The sequence below is a fragment of the Cyprinodon tularosa genome, unplaced genomic scaffold (assembly GCF_016077235.1).
Source record: "Cyprinodon tularosa strain WSP-4 unplaced genomic scaffold, ASM1607723v1 ctg119, whole genome shotgun sequence".
In the NCBI taxonomy this organism is placed as follows: domain Eukaryota; kingdom Metazoa; phylum Chordata; class Actinopteri; order Cyprinodontiformes; family Cyprinodontidae; genus Cyprinodon; species Cyprinodon tularosa.
Window position 1 is genome coordinate 598,116 of NW_024037992.1, and position 13,855 is coordinate 611,970.

Here is a 13,855-nt window from a genome sequence, read left to right on the forward strand (position 1 = left end):
CTGAAGCTCTAGGTGAGCTTAACCTGCTAATCTGCCCTGGTGAGCCAACCCGGAGATTCCTACGTGGATGTAACCTGAAGACTTTTATGTGGAGTTTACCTGGAGGTTCCTATGTGGAATCAGCCTGAAGAATCCTATGTGGATTTTTCCTGTTGTTCTCTGTAATGAGCTGAGGGCTCAGCTTGAAGAATCCTATGAGGATATTCCCCTGTTGTTCCCTGCCAAGAGCTGGAAGCTCAGCCTGAAGAATCCTTTGTGTTTATTCCCTGTTGTTCTCTGCAGTGAGCTGGAAGCTCAGATCAAGGTCAGCCTGATGCTAGATGCTTAGCTTTTCATGAACTCTGCTAACCAACCGTCCCAGTACTGACTCCAGTGAATCTGCTCCCCTGCCTGAACCAGTTCCAGTATCATTACCCATGTTATTGTGCTTAAGTAAACTCGTTAAACTTTTTATCAGACTCCGTTGTGTTCTGCATATTGGGCTTTTCTGAAACCCATCATGACACACATAAACGTTCCACAGCTTTGAATAATAAGGTGACATGGGATTTCTCCAATTAATGACAAAAACAAGCATAAAACTAGTTCTGAAAGCATTTTGTTCTCTTTGAAAAAATAAATAACAGAAATACCCAATACTAACATTTCAGATGACAAACATTCATGCTGTTTTCAGACCTATCTTTTTGTGTGGCAGAAGAGAAAGTAATGTTGATGCAAGTCATCATCAAATACGCCTCTATGCAATAAAGATAAAGAACAGCTCAACCCTTTTAATGAACACATTATGCAGGACCGGAAATGATTCATTTAGACAGTGTAGATGAGTTCCTATGTGTATAATTAATCAACAAGCGCTTCATAAAAATCTAGCCTGTCTTCACAAATGTATCTCTCTCCTGTTTTCTTTCTGCTGGCTTCCTGTAAGCAGAAGAAGTCTTGATGCTTGATTTTTCTGTTCCTCTCTTGTTCAGCGTTATTTTTTTCACCCTTAGATCCACGGACCATATGGTTGATTTACTGGGTTTATGCTCTGAGGGGATCTGGTATTTCAGAAACATTCAGTGTTTTCAGTAGGTTTTTAAACTGTGAGTTTGTTTAGTTCAGTTTTTCTCCCTTTTCTTCATATTTTGTAAAGGTTGAAATGTATTTTTTGTTTTGATTTGCTATTTATATCTCAGTTTGAATTGTCCAGTACATTTTAAAACTTGCTTCAAAATGGATTTGCATGGATTTGACCATTTGTTTTATCTCTTTCTCTTCTTGAAAGATTCAGCATTTATTTTATTTGTAAATTTGCTTGCAATGCAGATTTGATCCCTTCGATCCTTACTGTAAAACAATAAATATGATCACAATAACAAAAATATTGTTATCTCAAGAAAACAAAAGTTGCTTTTTATATTATTTAATAATTCTTAATTCTTTTTATTGTAAGCAGGAGGGGATTTACCATTAGGCAATCCTGGCAGTTGCCTAGAGCCCCAAGTTCCCGGGGGCCCATAAAGCTGTTTACATGTATAGTTAATAAAACTAAGATAACCTTATTTGTGGACAATAATTATGCAAAATATTCAGAAGAATTTAATCGTCTATTAATCTGAGCTTTCAGCGGGTTGATGATTCTGATCAATCATTAGAACAAAATCTGCTTTAACTTTGGAAAGTAACTGAAATCCAGCTTTTATTGCCAAGAATTCCCTTTTTTCCCCAACTGACCCCAAAAGAGTTGAATAGATTAGTTTCTTTAAATAAGGAAAATGTGTAAAATCCCTTCAAAGGATAATGTTTTTGATCCATATTCTCACCTCTAAAGCTGATGCCAAACTCAGCTCCATGCTAATATCGCCTATCATCAGCAGCAGGGGGGGTGGGATTTACCTTTAGGCAATACTAGGCAGTTGCCTAGGGCACCAAGTTCCTGGGGGCCCCACAAAACTCTGTTTCCATGTATGGTTAATACAACTATTCCTTATTTGTGCACATTAATTATGTTTTTGATAAAAATCCTTTGGCTAAAATGCCATCAGAACGCTGATAATATTAAGTGTGTCTCAGCCCCCCCCCTTCAGTGTCCACCATATTGGATCAGTCCATTTGCTGCACATGTTCAGAAAGGTCCAAACAGACAGCAGCAAACCATTTGAAAACAAACCATGCAAAGAGCAGTGTTGCCAACTTAGCGCTTTAGTCGCTATATTTAGCCACTTTTCAGACCCCTCTAGCACTTTGATTTCTAAAAAGCTCCTAGCGCCAAATCTAGAGACTTTTTTATGCTACTGGAGACTTTGGAGACAACATCTAAAAGCAGCGAACTCTGCTCTCCAGAGCGAGTAGATTGGTAACCCCGCCTCCTGCTCTCCTCTATCTTGTCTGCTGTCATGATTCATGCAGCTATTATTTCATCCAAATGAAAAATGGAGAACAGATAAGCAGATCATGGCTTGTCTACAGTGAAAAGAAGGACTGGGTTATTTACTTTGGCCTTTTTGGAAACACAGGAAGGAGCAATCAGCTAAGTGAGCTTAGTGCTTGGAAAAAATCTTTCATTCCTTTAGAGACAGCATGAAAAGTCAGCTGAGTACAAAACATAGAGAGGAAAACAAGAAGAAAAGGGACAAGAAGAGAGGGACACAACCTAGAACAGATAATGGATGTCTGTTCTATTAACATTTCTCTATCTGTATGTTAGGAGAATTATCATTGATGATATGTGAGTTTATTACACCTTAATATTAGCTGCCTTTTGTGTGTCAGAACTGAGGTTTTCCCCAGTAGTTTATCTAAATAGGCCAGTTCCTCAGTCCGGCTATAAACAGTTATAATCTTCATTCTGATTGTGGCAAAGGTTTGTGAATAGAATGAGAGCGGCGTCCTTCAGCTAAGAACAAAGTGTAATATTTTGATAAGACTGGAGCCATGGATGTCTCCTCATCTGCTAACGTGTATGATGTATAATGTGATGATATGGCAGACTGGAGATGTATAAAATGCTTCTTTAACTGTTAATCAGGGCTCACTTCCCAGGAAGTGAGCCCGGCTGGTAAGCAGCTGCCTTCTGTAACTCTAAGCCACTTCTCTGATCTTAATAAGATTATAATTTCTATCAAATCTGTTGTCATGTCTCCTGGTTATTCAATAGATATATGTTATGATGTGTTATTTAAAGTCTTAGGGATGCAGCCGTTCCAACCGTTGCATTTCTGAATTCTCCCGAGTGAATAAAGTGAATGTAATTGATTGTTTAGCAAGGGGGCGGGATTGTTTTGCCATCAACACCTTTGTTTCTAGATGTTGGAGCTTGGCCTGTTTTCCAGTGTAGTCCTGTTTCTCTGACTGTGACTAACTGGATGTGCTCTCTTCATTCTCTGACACGGGAGCTGGCTCGGAGCTCGTCTGCCTGGCTGTGTGTTTCCTGGACGGGGCCGCCTGTGGAGCTGGTTGACAGTTGCCTTTTGTATCTATGCTTCTTTTTCTATGTCTGCTTCTGTCTCCTTGAACCCCAGTGGGCCTCAGCAGATGGCCGCTCACATTGAGCCTGGTTCTGCTGGAGGTTTCTTCCTGTTCAAAGGGAGTTTTTCCTCTCCACTGTCGCTACAAGCATGCTTAGTGTGAGGGATTGCTGAAGAGTCAATGAGTCGATGCAATCAGCTGGTTTTCCTTAGATAGAAAACTTTGAATCAATCTGACTGGATGATCTGGTGAACTGGAAAGTGACCTGAGATGACATGATGTGAATTGGAGCTATAGAAATAAACTGAACTTAAAATTCAAATACATTTACATGTTTAAACCAGAATGATTTGACATTTAAATATGACTTCCCTAAAACTTTAAAGAGTTTGTCCCAAGCAGTGTTAATTTCGTCAGCTTTATTAATTTAGTCTTAGTCACAATGACAAAAATCAATTTTAGTCTTAGTCATATTTAGTCATTTTAGTCAAAACTCTACATAATAAAACTTCTCCACACACAGCTTCTCTTTTTCTCTATTTTATTTACCGTATATCACACTGTGCAGAATAGAACTTCACACACTGACTCTCTTTCTAACATATATCCCTCTGCACACATTGAACCTTCTGTCTGCTTGTTTCATCATATCCACAAAGTCTTCATCCTCAATGGTCCTTGCAGGCAGGCCAGAACACCCAATCCACTTTACCACTGAGTTCTCCAGGGCTTTCTGCTCTTTGGAGTCAGGGGTGGGGGGGCATCTCTGCAGCAGACTTCCATCCTCCCCCAACCTCTGATCTAGCTGTGATGTCACTGGGTCAGGAATCTATTTAGGACGGAAGAAATTTAAACGATTAATATCCAGAGTATCAGTAGAACATCTTTCTTCTATGAAGAGAGACAGACAGATACAGGAACAGGAAGGCACACCCACACAGCCACATGCATGCACGCCCACCTACATATATATACATTCAGATGCATGCGCCCGTGTGCGCACTAACACACCCGTTCCTGCTACTACAGGCCCACCCATTCCTTACCTTCTTCCATATATCAGCTGTTGGCTCCTCAGAAGTCGCTGAGATTCGCTGTGTTCTTCCTCGCCATGTTGAAGCTGCAGACTCTTTGGTGGCGTCCTTACTGCGCTGTTTTCCTTCACATTGTAAATGAAATGGCTCCATACATCCAGGCGTTGTTTAACAAACCGCGCACCGGTATCCGCAATGACTGCGAAGTTAAGCTATGCTGCTACTAACTGAGAGCTGCAGGGCGCTGAGGGACAGGTGCCATGTGGGACAAACAGCGGAGCAACGCGTAATCCTCTATGAAGCTAAAGAAACACTTTTATTAACAATAAAATTTCTTAATGTCCATTCGTCAATGGATCGTAAATTTCGTCTGTCTTACTCTCATTGACGAAAATATTTTTTTTTATTTCTGTCATATTTTTTTTTCTGGAAACAATTTTTGTTTGTTATCGTCTCGTCATCGTCACGAGAAAAAGTGGCGCTGATGAAATATTTTCGTCATCGTCATGGTTGACGAAATTAACACTGGTCCCGAGTGATCTCCTTTTCAGGAAAAAAAAAACAGAGAGAGAATGCTTCAAGGGCCTGCCTTTAACAAATGTATTTATACAAAATGTGGAATGGGTCTGTTTTATGTGTCATCTTCTCAATTCAGAGGGCCCCCCTCCCTGTCTTTGCCTAGGGCCCCAAATTTCCTAAATCCGCCCCTGGAGTCAGCACTGAGGCAACAAGTTAAAGGCAGAGTGATGGGCCACAGCAGTTCATCTGGTTCCCACAGAAAGCTGGAGCTCCCCCTCCATAGCAGCAGCTGTACCTCTCTGCTGCAGGCAGCAACCTCCCCAGGCAGCAGCAACCTCCCCAGGCAGCAGCAGCAGGGGGACCATGTTCAGAGCCAGAGGACGGCCTGCCCTCCATTCCTCGTCAGTGAAATCCTTCCTCATTAAAAATAAAAGCACTTCCTCCCCTGCAGCTGCTGCTGTTGCTGCGTTCAGATGAAATCCCTCCTCATCCTGGCAACGAGCTGCATCAGGTCGGATCGAACAGATTGTGGTCTCTCTAATCTGTTGAGCAACACTAAAAGGCGGATATGAGCGCGGAAAGAGGAGGCGATAGGAGCAGGACTGAGCGAGGCGCGGCGCTTTGGCAGGATATTCGGACTGGCCTGGGCAGATTGCTTCTCCACCACTTTTCATTTTCAGGGATCGAGATCACGTCACAGAGAAGAGTCCGAGTTGATAAGCTGGAAAGGAGTAATGGTGAAGCTTTGTCGGTGCGGTTTCCCTGCAGGTATGGAGAGCATCGATGGGAGCGCGCACTGACGCGCACATTCCAGCTGCTGCTTTCTGCTGCCTCTCACTCTCACATGCAGTCACGGATCTTTATCTCTCTCCTCTCTCCCGGGGGGGACAGGAGAACATCAGCAGCTGGAGGGCAGGAGCTCCTGAGATGTCCATCCATCACGGCACGCTGCTCTTCCTGGGCCTCCTGCTGATGATCTCCGGGGCAATCATGGTGTTCTGCCTTGGAACGGGCCATGCAACTATCCCACTGTTTGTGCTCGGGGTATTTCTGGGCACGGGGGGAATAACCCTGGTGGTGGCGGGAGTTTGCATGGCTAAGAAGAATTTCCAGGTGGGAGTTCCTGGACACTTTCTGCTGCACCCCCCTACAGGCACACGGTTCAGCCCCCAGCAGGCCCTGGCCATACAAAGGTAAACCTCTGATAGGACAGGTAGAGCCAGTGTCTGACTGCCATTGGTGGTGGGATCTAGTTATTCCCAACTAAAGAATTTAGGGGGAAAACTTTGATTGTTTTTTTTTTTTTTTTTTTATTCTCTCTATATAAAAAAACAAACAAAAACAGCAACTCTGTTGCTCAAATTAGAAAATGTTTAACAACAAGGCTTAGGGACAGACTTGAATAATGCAAATGCAAAATGGAATTGAATCGTCTATTAATCTGAGCTTTCAGCGGGTTGATGATTCTGATCAATCATTAGAACAAAATCTGCTTTTGCTTTGGAAAGTAACTGAAATCCAGCTTTTATTGCCAAGAATTCCTTTTTTTCCCCAACTGACCCCAAACCAGTTGAATAGATTAGTTTCTTTTAATAAGGAAAATGTGCAAAAGCCCTTCAAAGGATAATATGTTTGATCTCAGCTCCATGCTAATGTCACCTATCATCAGCAGCAGGAGGGGATTTACCATTAGGCAACACTAGGCAGTTGCCCCAAGTTCCTGGGGCCCCCACAAAACTCTGTTTACATGTATGGTTAATACAACTATTATTTGTGCACATTAATTATGTTTTTGATAAAATGCCATCCGAACGCTGATAATATTCAGTGTGTCTCAGCCCCCCCCCCCCTTCAGTGTCCACCATATTGGATCAGTCCATTTGCTGCACATGTTCAGAAAGGTCCAAACAGACAGCAGCAAACCATTTGAAAACAAACCATGCAAAGAGCAGTGTTGCCAACTTAGCGCTTTAGTCGCTATATTTAGCCACTTTTCAGACCCCTCTAGCACTTTGATTTCTAAAAAGCTCCTAGCGCCAAATCTAGAGACGTTTTTCTGCTACTGGAGACTTTGGAGACAACATCTAAAAGCAGCGAACTCTGCTCTCCAGAGCGAGTAGATTGGTAACCCCGCCTCCTGCTCTCCTCTATCTTGTCTGCTGTCATGATTCATGCAGCTATTATTTCATCCAAATGAAAAATGGAGAACAGAGAAGCAGATCATGGCTTGTCTACAGTGAAAAGAAGGACTGGGTTATTTACTTTGGCCTTTTTGGAAACACAGGAAGGAGCAATCAGCTAAGTGAGCTTAGTGCTTGGAAAAAATCTTTCATTCCTTTAGAGACAGCATGAAAAGTCAGCTGAGTACAAAACATAGAGAGGAAAACAAGAAGAAAAGGGACAAGAAGAGAGGGACACAACCTAGAACAGATAATGGATGTCTATTCTATTAACATTTCTATATCTGGATAATGGGGCTGTTTTATGTCTTCTTAGTTCAGAGGGCCCCCTGCATGTCTCTGCTTAGGGCCCCACATTTCCTAAATCCGCCTCTGATCAGCAGTTATGCAGAATGTTCAGCCTTAGATCACGCATTTATTGGCCTGGTGATGAAACAGTCTCAATTAATTGCAGTGAAATGCTCACATTAACTGAATTGTTTTTTTCTTCTTTTTTTATGTTCTTCTGTGTCACACTTGCATTCTAATATCAGATAAAGATAACCCAGGCCAATATAAAATATTTTTTGTATATTAATAACAACCTTGGTCTGTCTAAAAAAAATAGTTTCTCTGTGATAAATCATGAATGAACTCTTTGAGGCAACAAGTAGTATGTATAGATTAAATAAACTCAGAAAGTAATAAATCTGGACTGAGTTACAAAACTGTTTTAGAGGGCTGTGGAATACAGGAAACCACAATGATAGACATTATCCATTATTAAAAAAAAAGAAAATAAAACCACACAAAAATAATAATACGTGAAGGATGGTGGTTCTGCTGAAGTAGCCAGACTACTGGAACAACTTTAACGGCTTTTCTTACCTGAGTTGAGTTGAGAGTTTATGATTCAGCTGTAAAAAAAGAAAGGAGACACAAGCAATGCTGACTGAACACAACATAAAAGATCGCCTCATGTTCGCCAAACAAATCACCATATAATCCCCTTTTAGGAAATATTCTATGGACTAATGGAGCAAAATATAACTTTGTTTGCAAGATGTTAGCTCCAGGATTTCCTACGTTTTACCCACAGTCAAACATGGTGGTGTTAGAGCAAAGCTTTGCAGGTTGCAGGTTGTCTGAAGGACCAGAGTAACCTGCAGTAACTGCATGGAATGTGGCATCTGGGAGGAACAATAATCTAATGAGCAAGGAAGCAAATCCATCTCTGAAGGACTCAAAAAGTACAAACGTTAAGGATTTTAAGTGTGTAAATTAAAACAGTTTTTAAACAGGATTGTTTCTCCTCCACACAGATGCAGCAGATTTATCACAACAAGTGTGTGGGGGCGGGGGACACACAAGTGGTTCTTATGTTAAAAGGAAATACTTTTAAAAATGGTGCCATGTTAACCCTAGGGCAAAAAATGATTTAAAAAAAGAACATGAAATCTGTAAGGGGCACTTAGTCTTTTCACAACACTGTAAGTCTCTGTAGAGTATTGATTGGAATGTGGTAATATAAGAAGATGCAAAATGTAAGGATGTTCAATATGAGTGTAACTTATCCTGACGGCTTGAAATGTGTGAATCGCTTAAAACGATGGCAGCTGCTGTGATGTGGCCTAAAGACAGGAAGCCCCTGGCACAGAGAACAATGGGCTCTGCAGATCAACCAACTGGGCTGCGTTTCTATTTCCTTCACTTGTTTAGGGAGAATCAGCAGAGATTCCTGAGAACGATCACAGGTTAAAGCTGACAGCATGGCAAAAAAATATATAAAAATCAGGAAAACCAGAAGACGATGGAAAATAACTGATTGTAGATCAACCTGTCAGGTTATGCAGCAGCAGTCCAGAGAGGCGGTTTTATAACATCATTAATAAATCAACTTGTTTATACAAAGTAGTTAAGATGTGAGAAATATCATGTTGTAAATGTCTATTAAAGCTGCTCCCATATAAAGAGCTGATTATGTAGAGGATGAAGAACATGATGTCCCTGTGTCGGTCAGCCTGTTGGTGCTGAGGTGAAGCATGGCGGCTCCAGACCGTCAGCAGACAACACTGCAACACTGTAGGACCACTGTAGCTTTATGGCTAAATTTAACACAGATACAAACTTTGTAATCTTTATTCGCACAAAGGCCTTCACTAAATAGTCACATTTGCATATTTTTGAACATAATAAAAACCTTTACTGTGAAAAGCTTCACATATCTGATAACTGACTTTGCTATTGGACTCTAACAGCCAAAGGCTGATATCCTCTATCCTCAGTAAGGTGATTGCTTTAATTAGTATTATCTTTTATAGAGTTTTTAAATATCTTTTTATAAATATCCATGTGGGTTCCGACTGGTCAGAAACCTGTTTAGAAGTGACCATAGAAACAAGTGATTGTTGACTGTAGCGAACAATATGCAGCTTAATTAGATAAATGTATGTAAAGAAATATCTGTAAAATGCAATAAAATACATAAAGATAAATGCAAAGAAATCAAAGCATGTATTAAGGAAATATATTTATTTTTACAATCAATATTCATTACTCACAGACTAACGCTTTATGAGTCACATTACAGTATTAAGTATTTCAATGTTATATTGAGTAAATAAGCAAAGCTTAAAAATGAAATCTAATGACTTTAATCAGATGTATAATAAGTTAGGCTTAGTACTACCTAAAACATGCCTATTACTGTGCTTTTGATAATAATTGATAGGACTTGAATATGGAATATAAAAGTGTGATGTCCTGATAATGACACTGTAACTAATGATGTAATGAACGTGTTTAATGCGTCTTTCTCTTTGTGTGGACGGTTTGGCTGTGAGTGAAGCAGAGTTTAGTTGGTGTGATCACTGAATGGATACATTCATGACTCAATTATACTCATTTTTGTTTCCACTTATCTATTTGCTTGATGTCGGTTTCATTATGATGTGTTTTCAGAGGCAAATCATATGAATAAATGTGTCTTATAAAGTCTATAAACCAAAGCTTTTTCTGACAGCCCCGCAGTGCCTCCACGAGGCCACTAGGGGTCAGGCCAGACAGGTTCCGATGCCCAGAAACAACCAAAGTCAGGCACGCCCAAACTTGGTCCCCCCTGTCCTGCAGGGTTTTTTTTTAAGTTTTTTTTTGACGTTTTTCTGCTTTTGCACAGATGATTCTGATGTTTGCAGTTCAGCCTGTTAATCAGCTATCAATGAAAATCATCTGCACTGAGCAGAAAACCTCTAAACCTGCAGGACAGCAGCCCTCCAGGACCGACTTTGGGCATGCCTGATCTAAGTTAACTTGATGCACCTTGCTCTTTGCCTAGGTCTAGTTGGGTTATCTCTGAATGAGCCATATTGAGACTTAACCTGTGTTTCTAAACGTCCCATTCCTCAGCTCAGCTGCTGGCAACATCTGTTGCCCGAACCTAAAGGTTGTCCCCCAAAGAAGAACCAGCTGTTTTCTGGATGTTCTGGGGTTCTGTTCTCTGAAATTCACAACCAAATTGTGACCATACTGGTTTCCCATCACTGCTGCGCAAAAATATGTTCACTTGTTCATTAAAAGGTCCCCCTTTTTCATCATTCTGCTTCATTCTATCTCTATTCTCCCACTCTGCAGAATCTGTTAGTTCAATCTCTAACGTTCTGCTCTCTCTGCTTTTTCTCATAGTAGCTTCATCTGGTCTGTTTCTGTTTGGCTGTGACTCCATCCTGGAGAGAAATATCAGCTGTGCTGCTGCCATCAACACCTTTGTTTCTAGATGTTGGAGCTTGGCCTGTTTTCCAGTGTGGTCCTGTTTCTCTGACTGTGACTAACTGGATGTGCTCTCTTCATCCTCTGACATGGGAGCTGGCTCGGAGCTCGTCTGCCTGGCTGTGTGTTTCCTGGACGGGGCCGCCTGTGGAGCTGGTTGACAGTTGCCTTTTGTGTCTCTGCTTCATTTTCTATGTCTGCTTCTGTCTCCTTGAACCCCAGTGGGCCTCAGCAGATGGCCGCTCACACTGAGCCTGGTTCTGCTGGAGGTTTCTTCCTGTTCAAAGGGAGTTTTTCTTCTCCACTGTCGCTACAAGCATGCTTAGTGTGAGGGATTGCTGAAGAGTCAATGAGTCGATGCAATCAGCTGGTTTTCCTTAGATAGAAAACTTTGAATCAATCTGACTGGATGATCTGGTGAACTGGAAAGTGACCTGAGATGACATGATGTGAATTGGAGCTATAGAAATAAACTGAATTGAATTGAATTGAATTGAATGTGCCTAAAAGTCAGATTTTGGTTAAAAGTTTCTGGTTTTAAAGGGAATTGTAACAAACAAAAGCAAGAAAAAATATAATGGGGAATATAATGTATTGTTCTTAATGTTTCCTTTTAAAGATTTAAATTTTTCAATTTTACTAATTACTAAGCTTGTATAAGGGACCAGTGTGTATCATTTCTATTGTCTCAAATGGCCCATAGTGTCCATAGTTTGGACACCACTGTTTTTTAATGTACTTTGAATATTCTTAAAAATGTAGTTCTTATAGAGTCTCTCACACTTTTTCACCAGGAGGTTAGATCGAATCCGACGGGAGATTTCAACCGACGCTGTCAGTACGACACCGGAGCCCGAACCCTCCCTGCCATCCACCCCGCCTCCCTGGACCATGGAGCCGCCTCCGTCGTATGACACTGTGATGAAGAGCCAGGAGCACAGCGAGCAGAGAAACCAGGAGCGCAGAGAGGAGATGAACCAGGAGCAGCAAGAACAGCCAGACAATGAACACGATGAACAGCAACATCTTGAACAAACTGAATACATCCATCAGGAGCACAGCCAGCATCTTTAAATTTTCTCTTGGACATTGGGAACTCCCTTCAGTGCCTACTGTTCCTCTGAGGACTAAACCTTCAGTGCTACGGATAAACCCATAGCTACAAACCTCCTCTGAACCTTGAAACTGACCAATTAAGATTCAGTATTTGCTCAGGATTTCCATATAAAGTTAGAAGGAGACAAGTATAAAGGTATTAAGTATAAAGGCTATGAGAAAATTCCAGGTTCAGTTAAAGTATCTTTCCTTCCTTTTAAGCTCTGTTCAAATACAGGAAGTACATAATTACAATTTCATATATCTGCCTCATGCATACTGCTTACACACATATATTGCTTTGATTCACTATAGCAGCAACTCATATAGTCTCATGTTTTCTGATTCGACCTGTTTAACAGTTAATCAGTCTTATATTTTTTTTATTAATTCCCCTTCCTGCTTCTTTGAGGCCTTGGACCCAGCAACCCCTAAAAAACGATCACAGCCTGGTAAAATTAAAGGATTGGCTTTTATTAAAGTCGAGGACAGGCTGCCACATCCTACATGAGGTTCATACTCATCACAAAGGCCTGAAGAGTCTGGATCTTGAGTTGGGAGATTGTGCAACCTCCAATTTAATATAAAACATTCTAGATTTGGTATTTTGGAATATGAAACTTTTAAGAAATAAGCAGGTTGCATAAAACTGTTGGTTTAAAATTATTTTAGGTTCAATCGTATGGTCTTGAGCACAAAGACAGAAATGAATGCATCGCAAACTTAAAAGGCCGTTTTTGGAACTTTATGGACAGGATGGAAACATACTTTGTAGTTGATCAGACATGGCTCAAGTTTCTTATATGATAATAAAAAAAAGGATTTTTATAATGTTTTGTTGGAGTTCTGACATTAAATATTTTCTTAATTGTCTTGATTTTTAAGGTTGGGCTGTAAAGTTACAGGAAAATCTCAGAATAAATCTACGGGGGATGGAGGGAACTGATGAAGGCAGCGTTCAAGTTTCATTAAGAATTGAAGTGTCATGATCGTGGCCCTGATAGCTGACCTAAGTGTTCATTTCACTCACCTGCTTAACTCTGCCTGGTTACTAATCAGTATTCATCTTATCCACCTGCTCCTGCTGCTTCATCGACGGCTCAGTCCAGCTATCAGGGCCAGATTATTGAGTTTGTGCTTTTGAATTAGACTTTAATGCCTTAGTAGTAATGCTTGGTATGTCCTATCACTTACGTGCTGAGCCGCCCTGTTCCTCGTTGGCTCAGCAGTGGGATCTAGTTTAAAGTTCTGCAGTTTTCCTGGTGTCGTGTCTTGTTTCTGCCTCTCAACCACTGAGCCTGCCTGTTCTGCATTTGAGCGTGTCTGCCTGACCACTCTGTTGGACTCGTGAAACCCTGAACCTGCCTGAGCTCTCTGAGGATTCCTGGAAACCTGGATGTGGGTGTAATTTTCTATGTGGGCTACGGACTCCTGGATCTCAGAACCGACCTGCTATGAACTGTTTCCCTGACCTGGCTTGGACTCCTGCCTGTTCATCAGAGGTTGCTGCGTCGGAGACACTCTGGGCGGCTCCCGCCTGATCTCATTGGCAGTCGATCGGCTGGATCCTGCCTCGCTCTGAGATGGACTGAACAGTTAAACCAGGTAAGTGACTCACATTAATTTTCATCTTCCGTTAGATTACTGAGGTCAATTACGTTTTTCTCCCTCAACCAGAGCGCCAGTGATGGGTTGTGTCATACCTCCCCCCCGCAGTTGCTGCTTATCCGCAGATCCATAGCTCCGTGTGTCTGTTTGCTTTGTTAAAAAACTTTTTAAACTTCCCTCTGTCGGTCTCGCCCGAGCCCCTTGACATTAAGGGGGTAAATA

At 41.4% G+C, this 13,855-nt stretch overlaps 1 protein-coding gene across 2 annotated transcripts; it reads left to right on the top strand.

Annotated features, from left to right (window-relative positions):
* The first annotated feature begins 5,237 nt into the window (after positions 1-5,237).
* Positions 5,238-12,858, top strand: si:dkeyp-51f12.3 (uncharacterized protein LOC107988041 homolog). Of its 2 annotated transcripts, XM_038268673.1 has the most exons (3): positions 5,240-5,774; positions 5,898-6,199; positions 11,725-12,858. In XM_038268673.1, exons 2-3 carry the CDS (start codon positions 5,934-5,936, stop codon positions 12,002-12,004), a joined length of 546 nt encoding a protein of 181 aa, XP_038124601.1. In that variant the 5' UTR covers positions 5,240-5,774; positions 5,898-5,933; the 3' UTR covers positions 12,005-12,858. The 2 variants fall into 2 exon arrangements, with proteins under 2 accessions (XP_038124597.1, XP_038124601.1); XM_038268669.1 differs by having other exon boundaries at positions 5,238-6,199.
* The last annotated feature ends 997 nt before the right edge of the window (positions 12,859-13,855 follow it).